This window comes from Ciona intestinalis, chromosome 11 (genome assembly GCF_000224145.3).
Source record: "Ciona intestinalis chromosome 11, KH, whole genome shotgun sequence".
Taxonomy (NCBI): domain Eukaryota; kingdom Metazoa; phylum Chordata; class Ascidiacea; order Phlebobranchia; family Cionidae; genus Ciona; species Ciona intestinalis.
In genome coordinates this window covers 403,997-418,865 of record NC_020176.2, presented here as the reverse complement: position 1 = coordinate 418,865, position 14,869 = coordinate 403,997, and the positions used below count along the sequence as shown (strand labels likewise).

Sequence of the window (14,869 nt, the reverse complement as noted above, 5' to 3'; positions counted from 1 at the left end):
TTTCATCGCCGTCAGTATTACACGAAGCACAAGTTCCCGTTGTCAGTCAGTCGCTATGCAGACTTTGGCTTTTACCAAATGTCATATACGACGTCCAACTCTGCGCAGGGTAAGCATTTTATGACATTATTTTAGAAAACTAGCTTGTAAAAACCGTTTATTTTTCCTACTCTTAAATTTATTTCAATTCCACATACATTGTGATCAGATACGGAAACATATATTGCTCAAATTGCACAAACTGCCAAAAATGGGGCTAAAAGCAGCGCGCCAAAAAAGCCACCTTTGTACATACGTGAGCGTGCCGACTAACTAAAGAAACGATTAGGCATCAAAACTAAATTACACACATTACTAAACGATCAGCATTCTAACGGTTACAATATTTAATTTGTTACAGGTACCAGGCTGGCGGAGTCGGTATCTGTAAAGGGGATGGTGGTGGACCACTAGCATGTAGTACTTCTACGTCCACCTATGTCTTACAAGGAATAGCTAGCTTCAGTGTCGGCTGCGCGCGACCACTGAAACCAGGGGGGTACACAAGAGTTTCGGAATTTGCAGATTGGATTTATGCAAATACTGATATTGTTCGTAAGTTACTTTTTGCGAGATTTATTTTTACATGAAGTTTTCACATGTTGTGTTTAGGGCCACCTACAACGAGCACGGCAAGTTCAAGCAACACGAAGTTACCAAAGAACATTGGTGCATTTTGTCTTTGGTTATCTATGTTTTATATTCTGTGTCCGTACATTTCCATTTATTAATTTACTTTTATGGGAAATATTGTACAGAAGTAGTTTTAATTAATGTAATCCCATAATTTGTTTAACTGTTTTTTCGGTGGAATTTCTTTTTGGGGGTTTGTTTTTCCATCATATTCCAATCTTTTTATAAATGTTCTTCAAGGCCGACTCCCCCCATTGCACGGGTTGTGTCCTTACGCATACTTTTCTTCCAATTGGAACTTTTCCTTTTTAACCTAGCTATTTATGTGAGTAACTTTTATGTTGATTTATGTGTATACTTTGTGCATTCGTGCAAATAAAATATCAAGGGATTCAAGTAAATATTACTCTTCACAATATTAAACACCTATCTCCGCACTTTTTTAAAAAAAATATTGCTCTCTTTTTAAGTATTACGTAGCGCTACAACAAATAATCACCCACAAAGTAACATACTTGTTAACTCGTAAGCTGGCACGAGGTGTATGAACACCCGTGTTATTACGACTGTCGTTTTCCGGCCACGCGAGGATAAAGAAAAGTTACTTTTAATCATTCACGACAGCTTGATTGGTAGACAATTCTGTAAATACTATTACGAATATTAATATAATTAAAAAATATTAATATTAACATGCTTTTCAATTTCCCACCGCGATTCCTTAAATTCAAATTAGGACGCCAGAGAAGATACACGTACAACGGGCTATTAGATTGTCACTCTCGATTATCATTAGCCACTACGTGTCACAAAAAAGGTATAAAAATATGTCACTAGGTGACAACAAAGAGCATACTTTTTGTATTATTGAAACTGAGCAGTTTCGATAAACCCGAAACATAATAATAAGGTAACGGATTCAAGGCTCGTCGCTGCTACTATTGTGAGCGTATGTGTCCTTGGGAAAGACACTTAACGACAAATGCTATATATGCAACGTATAGTTACGGATGGCTATATATAACCAAAATATAGTTAAATATACCATTGTACGTAACTATATAATGCACATATAGCACTATCCGTAACTATATAATGCATATATACCACCATCCGTAAGTAATATAGTAGATTGGGAAAATATGGGACACCTTTCATTCTATATTGTTCCGTCCCATTTGGTAAACAAAGAACATCCAAAGAATTATAAACCGTATCCTCACGACTCCCATAGACCGTTGTTATATGTTTAAAACACGATCAGGATATTTGGATAATACATGCTGATAGTGTCCCGTCTTCCCCCACTCTACTTTTCGAACGTTTATTGCATTTTGGTTGTTGTCCGTAAGCATCCGTACATCCGCGCGTCAGTAAATTAGTATGGGCACCCGTATAGCATCTGCCACTCGTAAATTATAGCGTTACCATTCTCTTGCACTATGCAGAAGATTAAGTTAAATAAAACAATAAAGAGAAGTGAATTAGCAAAGAAACAACCCCCATGCACCTCAACTGCCTATAAATAGATTGTAGAATTGGGTTAATGCTATATAAATTGGTGACAGAATAAATTGCTTCGCCGGGACTCGGTTTCTTATAAAAATGTACGCAGTCTTTCAATACAGCGGTAAAGAACAAACTAAAGCCACAAAGAGAGGAAAATTAGCAACAAAACAACAACAGTCATTAAAAAAACACGTTATGAGAAAAAACTTAATGCAAAGCATAAACTGAAAAGCGTGCCCCACTGCTTGCTAATCCCAACATCGTACTTTACCCAGCATTTTAATATGATGGCATGAACGTCATTAGATCATATGAATTATTTAATGAAACGTTGCATCATCAATCACGTTATGAATAATTCAAACACCTGAATATTTTTCGAGGAGCACGAAATATAAAGTATCTGAGATGACGCGTTTTGTGTGCGTAATATTGGCCATTGTTTGCTTTCAATCTCCCACCGCGATTCCTTCAATTCACATTATGACGTCACAGTAGGTACACCGAGCAATTGGATTGTAAAATCTCAATTCCAGAACGCGAACAATTGGCCATTGTTATCAAACAAACGTCAAACAATGAAAAATCGACAAAATCTCAGCGGGACGCTTCGTCGCTTATAGCAACCGCGTCTCGTGGAATCAAATTCGGTCAATTGTTTTCATTATTTCGTAACAATGGCCAGCGTCCTTGACTAAATCACATGTGTGGATTCCAATAAATTCTACAATTCTATTATATTTGATAATGGGTTGTTTATGACGCAATAAAGCGTGCTGAGACATGTTTATTAGAATAATAATAAAACAATACAGATTGTTCTGGAAAGAACAATTACCTCTACAGAAATCGAAACGCTTAACTGTTTAACTTTGCAGGTTTCCCAGTTTTTTGAAGACTTAATATTTACGTTATCATCCTAGGAACCAAGGTCATAGCTTTCAATTTATGTTGCCTTTTGGAACCTGTAGCAACAAACAAGTGATTTTATTAAAATGAAAAATAACATCCCTCGCACGATTTTGTTTTGTTATTATTGCCCGCTACTCTACGTGGTCACAACAAGATCGGGAAGCACCCTGCTATAACACAAACCGAGGCCAAGTTATATCCTGGCACATTTAAAATGAATCATTGATTTGATGGATGTATCTATGTATGGTGACGTCATGTTTTATTACGTAATTGGTTTCCAAACTATACGTGAAGGTTACGAAGAAGCATATAGTAGGGCGGGGAAAGGTTGGACGTATTTAGCTCCAATGTTAAACTATCCTAATCGTTTTAATAAATAACAACATTTTTGGGGGTACGATTTTATAATTCTTTCTTTGTTTACTACCAAACGCGACATGAAAATAGAATGGAAAGATGTCCCAGCTTTCCCCACCCTACTATATGTGTATTAAAACCATGTTTATATATTACTTAAGTAGGCAAAACAGCTATGTATATATATTAAAGTATTTTCCTAATATGTTAGACTGATTATACCAACACCGCGGAAAGCTATATTGTTGTTATTGAAACTTTTTTCTTAAAAAAACATTCTCCTTTCCCCTTCCATTCAGAAACAAACAAGGAATATTTTCAAAATTATGTATCTGTATCCTTGCGACACAAGATAGGGTTGGTGATTATTGAAACACGACTGGGGAAAATGGGATATAATGTGTCAACGGCATCCATCTTACCACACAGTAATGTATTTAAACCCAATGCTAGCATATATTTATATGTGTGTGTAAATAGTTGAAAAATAAACTGGGACAAAAACTTTCTAAGTACGTCACCAAAGCTGCTAGAAAGCGTCGAACGCGAAGAGTCGATATCGTGTTTGAACAGGCATGATATCGCGGTTACTTGGCTTGTGACGTCATAGTATTGCCGTTCTAGAAGATCGAGTTGGATTAAATAGAAGGCTTTGTATTATTAGTTAAATAACGTATTTGATGTAATTTATTTTTAAACGTTTATGCTTACACTTGTGAGTTGTGTTTGAATGTATTAGATTATTTTGGCAATAAAGAGGTTAGAAGGTTCTAGCTACAGGAATAATGAATTTAAAAAAATACGTTTTATAAGGTGTCACATGTGGTTGATGCTTTTAAGATTCGAAAAATGTCTGGCATCACTAACCAGACAAACAGAGGGCGAGACCAGACCAGCAGAGGCGAAAGAGAAGGCGCCCAGTGACAACGGACAAACAGAAAAAGCTTTGTTAAAGAAAAATGGCGCGCTGTGGCAACCGTTCTACCGTTGCCACGCGACCGAATTTGGATGGACCAATCAGAAGCCGGGCCAGGAGGAAATATAAACCCAGCAGCGTGGCTTGGAGACGTATTCTGAACCAGCAAGACACGTAAACGTCATATAGCTGTTCGAGTTTTGATCGATTTTTATCGCAAGCAAACCCACTACTAACCTTCAAGATGGTAAGTTAGTTTTATTTTTTTTCAGTTAAGTTTAATTTATGTAGAATATAATTTTAAACGATTTAATGCGGAAAGGACTTCGAAAATACGGAATGCATGAATGATGACTGGAAACTGATTTATCCTCGCGTGGTTGTACAACGACAGTCGTAAAACACGAATGTTTTGTTTCAAACACCATGTGCCCGCTTACGAGATAAAGTCGTCTTGCCGCAATTAGAATTGAATTATTTTTTTCACCATAAACCTAAATGCCACGTGCTACCTAGTTAGGTATGTTGTGTATAGTGTGTTGATTCCTTAAATTCGTTTTACTTATGGGCCATACAAAGCTATAAACCAGAGCTTAAGTGTAACCATACTGTGTTGTTTGTTCAAGCGTTACGTAATTCAATATAGCAGCGCACCTCGAACCCGTTTAAACTTCCACGTCAAGATAAACCGAATCGATAAGTGTACGGTAGATATTGCGCAATAGTATGTATTGGTTTCAACGACCGAAATCAATAAACTAATCAGTTCCTGTTGAACAAAACAGTTTCAATCAATATATCGTATAAGCTTTATAGGTAGAGTTGAATAATTCTTTTTGTCGGGTTTGATATTGGGAAAGCTTTACAATTATATTGTACGTTTCTCGGAATATTGCTGTTATGTGGGCTTTCATGGCGGGAAACGTTTTAACTTTATTAGTTTGTTTATCGCCATGTATTCAATAGGGTTATGGTGTTACATACGTGAATATCACCATGGCCGCGTCACAAACCGCTCGTATAATATACGACAGAGTGTCGCTATATTGTATTCATTGTTGGTAATAACTATTAAAAAGCGAATAACCTCATTAATGTCATGGCGCGACCATTACTTCGTTGTGTAAAGTGACCTCCAATGTTTAAGTAAGTCTATGTTGGCATTTCAGAAAAAGCGCGCCTCATTTTCTTATGCGGCGGTTAACTTAATATTAAGTTTGTTTCGTATTCAGTGTTCATTTTAACTTCTTTTTCTTAAAAAAGTTAAACTTATGACGTTAGGTTTACTTCCAGCACGATTTTTATTGATATGTTGGCTAAACGTTTCTTTTACTTTTAGCGCGAATGTATCTCAATCCACGTCGGACAAGCCGGAGTCCAAATCGGTAACGCTTGTTGGGAGTTGTACTGCCTTGAGCATGGCATCCAACCAGATGGTCAAATGCCAAGTGACAAGACCATTGGTGGAGGCGACGACTCTTTCAACACTTTCTTCAGCGAAACCGGAGCAGGGAAACATGTCCCAAGAGCCGTCTTCGTTGATCTTGAGCCAACTGTTGTTGGTAAGTATCTTGAACAAGTCTCAACTTTGCTACTTGTGTGTTTAAATTGCTCTTAGAGGTCGGCCAAGTGCACAAGGAGTTGTTAGCTTTACGTAAATCGTAGCTTAAACAGCCGCGAATAATCCACACAAGTATTCTATCCATGTCGAGTGTGGAATTGAACAATACGAACATATAAGGGCGCTCCAAACTATTGCGAAACACTTAAACGCCAACTATTTCTTCCTGCCTTAAAACCTACTTGAACTTTAAATGTCAATGAGTGGAACGCTTTATACAGTGACTAGCCAACCGAGGCCTAAACGTCGCACAAAACAACTTCAGATACAGCGATTTGTGGAACCACTGCTATACTATGACTTAAGCGTTTTCTCTAAGTCTTAAACATTCGCGTTTTCTCTAAATCTTAAACAACCTGAAATAACAAGTTTAATTTTCTACCCACAGATGAGGTCCGAACCGGTACCTACCGTCAACTCTTCCACCCTGAGCAGTTGATCACCGGCAAAGAAGATGCAGCCAACAACTACGCCCGTGGTCACTACACCATCGGTAAGGAGATCGTCGACCTCGTCCTCGACAGGATCCGAAAGCTCGCCGATCAGTGCACCGGCCTCCAAGGTTTCCTCATCTTCCACTCATTCGGAGGAGGCACCGGATCCGGATTCACCTCTCTTCTTATGGAGAGACTTTCCGTCGATTACGGCAAGAAGTCGAAACTTGAGTTCGCTATCTACCCAGCACCCCAGGTAAGAAACGCAATCACAAATTCTTGACTATAGCTTTCAAAATAATCATAAATAAAGAAGGAGTTATATATATCATTAAAACGACTCATAATCAATCTCAACTTGATGGTTTCAAGATGAAATATCCCACTCATTACTCTTAACGTATCTAATCGTCTTCAAAAGTTCATAACTTTATAACGAACATAAACAAACATCTAACCTTCCACCAAATTATACATTATCAATTATACACCAAACCTTAACCCACAATTCGCCTCAGGTTTCCACCGCTGTTGTTGAGCCGTACAACTCCATCCTTACCACCCATACCACCCTTGAGCATTCCGACTGCGCCTTCATGGTCGACAACGAAGCTATCTACGATATCTGCAGACGTAACTTGGACATTGAGAGACCAACCTACACCAACTTGAACCGACTTATGGGACAAATCGTTTCTTCCATCACCGCTTCCCTGAGATTCGATGGTGCTTTGAACGTCGATCTTACCGGTAAGTTAACTCTAAAAAGGTTTTTAATTAAGAAGTTCGTGGGTAAAAAACTCTGGCTTAACCCAGCAATATATGCTTACCCATTTCGTTTCTGTTTAGCCCTTTCATATCCATTTCCCCACGTATTTTCAGTCTCTCTGGTCGTTCAACTTCAATCTTTGTTTAAAGTTTTCATTTAAAATTTCAGAGTTCCAGACCAACTTGGTGCCATACCCACGTATTCACTTCCCATTGGCCACATACGCTCCAGTCATCTCGGCAGAGAAGGCATACCATGAACAACTCTCTGTTGCCGAAATCACCAACGCTTGCTTCGAGCCAGCCAACCAGATGGTGAAATGCGACCCACGTCACGGCAAATACATGGCGTGCTGCATGTTGTACAGAGGTGACGTCGTCCCCAAGGACGTCAACGCCGCTATTGCAACCATTAAGACCAAGAGAACCATCCAGGTACAGTTTACACACGTATTATATAAGTATGGAGACGAATTAATTTTTTATAATTCTGTCTTTCCGTTGCAATAAAATTGAATATAAAATATGTAAGAGCCAGAGATAATGCGATATAGCGCGTTCACAACATTGAGTACCCCTACTTTAATATGATGATTTAAATAAATAATGAATTGGTCTGTAACGGGAAGCCATTATACCGATATAACACAACATGCGCCAAATTAACGCCTAAATTTTTAACGATTTCCCTTTATTACAGTTCGTCGATTGGTGCCCAACTGGTTTCAAGGTCGGTATCAACTACCAACCACCAACCGTCGTTCCAGGTGGTGACTTGGCCAAGGTACAACGTGCCGTCTGCATGTTGAGCAACACCACTGCTATTGCAGAGGCATGGGCTCGTCTTGACCATAAGTTCGACTTGATGTACGCCAAACGTGCTTTCGTCCACTGGTAAGTTATTTAACGCTTATACTTTGATTCTTGTAATGTAGTTTAGTTTGTAAACTGAATTAGTTTGGCTACCGCAACTCAGTGGTTCCTTATAAATTGTCTAAACTCAAAATTCTCATCCATACTAAATTACCAAAGGGCTTTTATAGAACTACAATCCTACATTAATATAACGACTGTCGTTGCTCACCGCGCGGAAATTTAATAAGTTACATTCAATCGTCCGTTCCTTTGGTATATAAACCTCACGATCTCAACTTATAATCTTTCTTTACCTACAGGTATGTCGGTGAAGGTATGGAGGAAGGCGAGTTCTCTGAGGCTCGTGAGGATTTGGCAGCCCTTGAGAAAGATTACGAAGAGGTTGGTGTCGATTCCGTTGAGGGCGAAGGCGAGGAAGAAGGAGAGGAATATTAAACTCCCCAATAAAACCCCACTCATCGATATCTTATATATTTTAACACTTGGTGACTTCTACTTTCAAATTACTTCTTCATATACCTTCAGGTTATGCGATAAAACTTTCGAAATAAAAGTGGGGAAACGATAAATATATTGTGTTAGAATGTTATCAGGAGTAGTACAGTAGTTGGAATCGTTTAATAATATAGAAAGAGGTTTCTGTTATCACTAATGTATCCGCCAATGGCGGGACAACTCAGTTGGTGGTGGGCACAAGGTGTGTGAAACAGAACCTCCATGTTATAACGAGTGGTGCAATCCCTCCCTCTCTAGGAAAAACAAGTTACGTTCATATAGTATGCACTTGATGTTAGAAAGTTTCGATTTCGGACGGAGTTTTAATTTGAATAACATGCTAATGACCACCAAGTTGAAGCAATAAAGTGTCTTGAACGCACATACGACCACAATGATAGCGGCGTCGAGCTTTGAACCCAGTTTCGATTGGTTACGAATATTCGCTGTAAATAAATAGATCAACGTTTTTCAGCAGTTATTGACAATTTGGATAAAACCCTACTAGTAGCTTTAGTAGGTGCATGGACTGGAAGTTGTGGCCATCGAAAAGGTAAGCATTACATGCCGTTAAAAATAGATTGTTTAGCTCGTGCGCGCCGCTTACCGGATTTTGCTCATCAAAATACCTAACTTGCATTTATTTCGGAAGTTTTCGGAAGTATGTTATACCGCCTTCAACTGTGGTGTATTATTAAATATATAGTAGAGTGGGGTACGGTGGGACACATTTAGCACATAATATCCAAATATCCTCATCGTATTTTAAACAATTAACAACGGTCTATGGGGGTCGTGAGGATACGGTTTTATAACTCTTTAATGGTTCTTTATTTACTTCCAAATGGGACGGGAAAATAGAATGAAAATGCGTCCCATCTTCCCCCACCCTACTATATACAGTATACTGAAGCATCACGTAATTTCGTTTATAAAATGTGAATACGCTAAAAAAGTTCACTGTATTACATTACTAATATAAATAGTCATGCTTCAAATGAATTAATTAATGCAACTTATTTGTTCTGGCGGGGCAACGTCATTTGTTTTAAATCTGGTGTTATGTTTTATACGCCTTATGCCCGCTACCACATAAGTAACTTTGTGGGTCGTAACGCTATTTCAGAACTAACCAAAACTCCTCACTTCCGAAGCAATTCTTCTTCCTACAAACAACGTGCTTTCCCCGTAATATAAACCTCACGACAATAAAATTCCCGGATATTATCGGACACGAAGTTTGATAAAAACATCCATTACTTTCAGGGTAACTCCGAAAAACTGCCTTTGTCTGCACACGGTGGAAATTTTGTTTGAGCAAAATTTAACATTATTATATTAACCTGTCCTCATTTGACTTCACGTTTCAAACTAACTTGTTGTGTTAATTAGAACTCTGCACCAGTTACGCTGTAGCGTTCATGCTGCGGGGATTTCCGAACTAATATGAATAAATCAAGTTAATGACATTGGCGGTTGGTGACGCAGCCTGAGTCATATTGTTTCCCTGTGTTGGGTTCTTGTGGGATGATTTAACTTGTTATTGCTCCAAGAGAAATTTACAGAGAAACTTAAGCTTTTAAAACCTGCGCTATGTTTCCTATGTTAATAGAAATAATGAAATATGGCATAAATTGAATTATTCGCTTCGAATACAGGTCAAAACAATTAAATGACGAATAGCGTTTGGGTTAAAGCAGCACGAAAGACCAAAAACCCTCGTATATATAGTGGGGTAGGAAAAGATGGGACACTTTATCATTCTATTTTTTCGTCTCATTTAGTAGTAAACAAAGAACATTCAAAGAACTAAAACCATATTCTCACAACTCCCATGTAGACCTTGGTTTAATTGTTTAAAACACGATCAGGATGTTTAGATATTATGTGGTAAAGGTGTCCCATCCTCCCCCACCCCATTATATCTTTTCGCGCGGTGTGTTTTGCTCTTGGTGCTATATATAACCTCAACGCTCTTCGTTAATATTTTTAATTCTAATTAAGTTGGCAATTTCTAAACGAAACTATTCCGATCTTGTTTCCTATCCCTGTAACAAGTAATTTGTATAAAATGATGCGTAATTTCGACTCTGATTTATAAATGGATGGGCGGTAATTGAACTGTCTGTACGCAGAGTTAATTAGTCTGTAGTGTTTGGTATTGTTGAAACTATAACGCATTACTTTAGTCTGAAGTCTATTTGTATCAACAAAAACGCGATGCACGTTGTTAATTAATATATCACAGACTTCCGTTGTGTTAAAATAACTTACTATTTTTTGGCATATCGTGCGCGGGAAGGTTTACCGATTCGCATTTACAACCAATCGTCTGGTGTAAACTATTAATATGCTAAATATATATTAACGAGATTTTGCAGGTATAAATACGGTCTGTAATGCATACGGTTGGGCAATGCATATAGTTGCTATGTGCCGGTTGTGCAACCTGTGCACAACAGGTGCAGATATGTGCATCCCGGGCACATTTATTATCTGCTTATGAAAAGCAGCTATACTGAACCTACAGTCGTGTAGTTTTTGCATGTAAAGTATTCGGTCATATGATCTAGTTTCAGCTAAATTGTAGCTTATTGATAAGGTGGCGTGCAGCTAGGGAGGACTGGATTTCAGCTGAAATGCCCTTCTGAAAATTCGATACATATTGCAGTTTATCGAAACGGCGTTCCAGTATATACGAGAAACTTTAACCCAGATCGCAATAAATTGAATTGCTTGTTATCTATGTTAGATAGATATAGTCGCGAACATCAGATTTAACAAAAGGCACCATATAAGGCAACTTCACATATGCAGCTTTATAGCGAACTTAAAAACTACTGCGGGTAAAGATACGACGAACTTGAACCGTAAAACAAATGACGTCAATAGTATTAGTTATAGCCGTCGGCGGGAAGTTTCAAATTGGCAATTTTCCAGAAATTTTCGGCAACCTTGGTGTTTATAAAAGCAACAGGCGTTCGGTAAAGCGTTATAGTGTGGAGGCTTCGTTCGAGTGAGTGTTTAAAAGTCAACCCGTTTTACGATTGTTTTTATTCAAAAAATAGTCCATGTATTAGAACGCGTTTTCGTAACCAAGTGGATGATTTTTTTTGTGAGTTTTTTTTTACTTTATTTTGTTATGTCTGACAATTTGAACAACCCATCAGCGCCAACTGCTGGTTAAAATATATATATGATCAGAGTGCATATATACATATAGTAGGGTGGGGGAGATGGGACACTTTTCTTTCTATTTTCTCTTTCAATTTGGTAGTAAACAAACAATATTTAAAAAAATGTAAAATCGTACCCTCACGACCCCCATAGACCGTTGTTAATTGTTTAAAACACGATCAGGGTATTTGGATATTATGTGCTAAAGGTGTCCCGTCTCCCCCCATCTTACTATACGGCTTTTCTTGTCGGCGCAAACTAAAGCCGTGTCCATCTTACTATACGGCTTTTCTTGAAGGCGCAAACTAAAGCCGTGTCCAAAAACTAACTACAAATGTATTATTCTTAGTTACAAATTAGTAACGTATTTAAATCCCTATTCACCATGAAGTTTACATTGAGCATCCTATTGTTGGTCGCACTGGTGTACCATGCAAATGCAGGTTAGTTATGTGTTTAGTTTAATTCATATATTGGTACGTTTAACTACGTGTTTTAAGCGGACTATAATTTGTTCTTACTATTTGTTCAAATAAAACTTAGCATATATAGTAGGTTGGGGTAAAGATGGTTCGTGTTTTCATTTTCTTTTATCGTCCTATTTAATAGTAAACAAAACAATTACAAAGTTCTAAAATAGAGTTATTGACCTAAATGGCCCAGGGGTTGAGAAACCTGCTTTAGAATATGACTTCACACAATATCGTTTTTGACTTTATATTTTCATTTATTTTTGCAGCCAATATAGTTATATGCGAAGGCGGCAGCAACCGCATTAGTTGCCCAACTGGTTACATTATCAACGTACTGCATGCATTTTATGGACGAACAGATGGGACAACGTAAGTTAATTAAGATATGGGGTTAAAAGTTGAATTCTAAAAATTTGAAGTCTCTTCGTTAGGAACTTCGTTTTTTTAGTAAACAAAGAATATTTACAGAAATATATTACCGTGTTTTCACTCAAAATGTGGTTGTTAATTGTAGAAAACGCAATGAAAAATATGGGACATTAGAAGCTAACGGGATTCATTATACTCCAGAGTACTAAATGCCCCTTTCCGTTTACAATGCTTTCTTTACATATAGATGTCCCCACCCATCTATAGGGACCACCAGTGTACTGCTACTGGTTCCAGCAACATTATCAACGATGTGTGCGACGGTCAACAGTATTGTAGCCTCAGTGCTAACAACCAGGTGTTCGGGGATCCGTGTCCTGGGACATACAAATATATTAAAGTCGAATACAAATGTACAAGTAAGTTATAAAATAGTAGAGTGGGTCAAAGACCGTATATCTCTTAGGCCGCGAGTAGGGAAGACGGGACCCTTTATTTCCAAATGAAAATATATGACGGTTTTTTTTTCCATTTCTCCAGGACCATGCTACCCAGTCCCATTTGTCAAAGTAATCTGCGAACATTCGACTGGAACCATCAACTGCGGAACTGGGAAACGCATCGGAGTACTGGACGCTTTTTATGGAAGAAGCAATCGCCTTACGTAAGCTTTACCGGGGCAGTTACTTTGTCAATACTATTTATTCTCGCTCTGTGTTACATACAACCAAATAACGCTACGTTTGTCTTATTATTGCACACCATACATAGTGACTTTAAGTACCCGTATACGCACTTGCAAGCAGTTATTGGTCTGCACTATTTTCACACCTATAAACAATAGTAGCTTCACCAAGCTTCTTACTCTCACGGTTACAATGCGTGCCCATTACCAAATATTTATATAACTGCTGTAGCTGTGTGACTTTTATACTGCGTGGATAGTTGTTTAAAAAACGATCAAAAAATATAAGGCTTAAGCTATGAGGAGTAAAAAATATTTACCTTACAGTTATATATACCCCTTTATAGGTTCTACATTTACTGATTATAAATTTTCTTTCTAGTTGTCCCTCCCGAAGTATTCTAACCACCAGCTGTTCAGCCCCCAATTCGTTCAACCAAATTCGTAGTAGTTGTCATGGCAACCAAGCTTGCACACTTTCCGCCAATAACGGGGTGTATGGCGACCCATGTGTTGGTACATACAAGTACATAAAGGTCAAATACGTTTGCTACTACCCGTAGTTTGCGGCTTCTAAATCAATATGACTTATATGTTAGACGGATAATGTATTACGTATATATGAATAAAATATTAATCTGCATACAATGGTTTTGATTTACTGGTATGCGATATGCGATATGCTGTTATAAAGATACAGTTGCGTATATGTGATGAAATCAGGTTGCATAACCTATATAGTTCTGTGGGGTAAGACAGATACCTTTAGCAAATAATATCCAAGATTCCTGATTGTTTTTTAAAGAATTAACAACGGTCTATTGAAGTCGTGAGGATACGGTTTTATAATTCAACAAATGTTCTTTGTTTACTGTCAAATGGGACGAGAAAATATAGTGAAAAAGGGTCCCAGCATCTTCTCCCACCCTATACTATATACTAAAAAAAGGATTACATAAGTGGAAAGTGAGCAAGACAACGTCAAAATTCACATGATGGCAATGTTAATCTGAGGCGCTGTAATACGCGCTGTAATAGCATTTGTGTTCATCATGTGGTGAATTTTGTAATGGTTGAATGCTACAAAGAAAGTCGGAGTATCGTTTGTGGTGATATTTAAGATAGTGTTTGATGCTCGATACTGATACCATAAACCTCATGACCCATTGTGTGTCACAATGTAGGATCCTAACCTAAGATTTAAAATGATGCAACACGATATTAACCTTTTTAATCAGATATTGAATTGCGTTTTCGACCCTTTTTTCCAAAAAACACATCGCGCTTTATTAAACGCACCGTCGTATATAGGAATCCCAGACATTAACCGTTGAAACAGTAAAACCGTAGTTATTTCTTAGACTGCCTTAGGCTTCTAAGAGCAAATTTAATGCATTAAAAGCTCGGCTGTGGCTGGTACAATAAACAGAAAGTGCCTTGAGTTAGATTCATGTATAGCATTCTTGAAAAGTGGCGTTAATTCTAACGTTATTAATGCAATAACACAAATTGAAGTGAACTGCACCATCGACTTTGAAATTGATCTCATACGAGTTTTATTCCAGGCTCTTATTTAACAGTAAAGATATTGGTTTTACTGGC

The 14,869-nt window shown here is 37.8% G+C and overlaps 2 protein-coding genes across 2 annotated transcripts in view; both read left to right on the top strand.

The window, feature by feature from the left end:
• Positions 1-13,915, top strand: part of LOC100180397 (L-rhamnose-binding lectin SML) — a 36,222-nt gene extending 22,307 nt beyond the window's left edge. The window contains exons 5-7 of the mRNA XM_026836833.1: positions 12,884-13,001; positions 13,123-13,246; positions 13,650-13,915. Of these exons, the coding sequence (XP_026692634.1) occupies positions 12,884-13,001; positions 13,123-13,246; positions 13,650-13,830 (423 nt within the window). The 3' untranslated portion in view covers positions 13,831-13,915. The remainder of the gene's footprint in view (positions 1-12,883; positions 13,002-13,122; positions 13,247-13,649) is intronic.
• On the top strand, positions 4,465-8,637 carry LOC100182743 (tubulin alpha-1A chain). The gene is made up of 7 exons (XM_002129404.5): positions 4,465-4,616; positions 5,709-5,931; positions 6,379-6,680; positions 6,943-7,174; positions 7,362-7,627; positions 7,893-8,086; positions 8,368-8,637. The coding sequence occupies exons 1-7, from the start codon at positions 4,614-4,616 to the stop codon at positions 8,501-8,503; spliced, it is 1,356 nt and encodes a 451-aa protein (XP_002129440.1). The 5' UTR covers positions 4,465-4,613; the 3' UTR covers positions 8,504-8,637.
• Positions 13,916-14,869: the final 954 nt, after the last annotated feature.

What these genes read in the sequence shown, in the direction of transcription:
- LOC100182743 (XM_002129404.5), top strand. An exon ending in TCTTGAGCCAACTGTTGTTG is followed by an intron (nt 5,932 to 6,378) that starts GTAAGTATCTTG and finishes TTCTACCCACAG; the next exon opens with ATGAGGTCCGAACCGGTACC. An exon ending in TTTGAACGTCGATCTTACCG is followed by an intron (nt 7,175 to 7,361) that starts GTAAGTTAACTC and finishes TTAAAATTTCAG; the next exon opens with AGTTCCAGACCAACTTGGTG.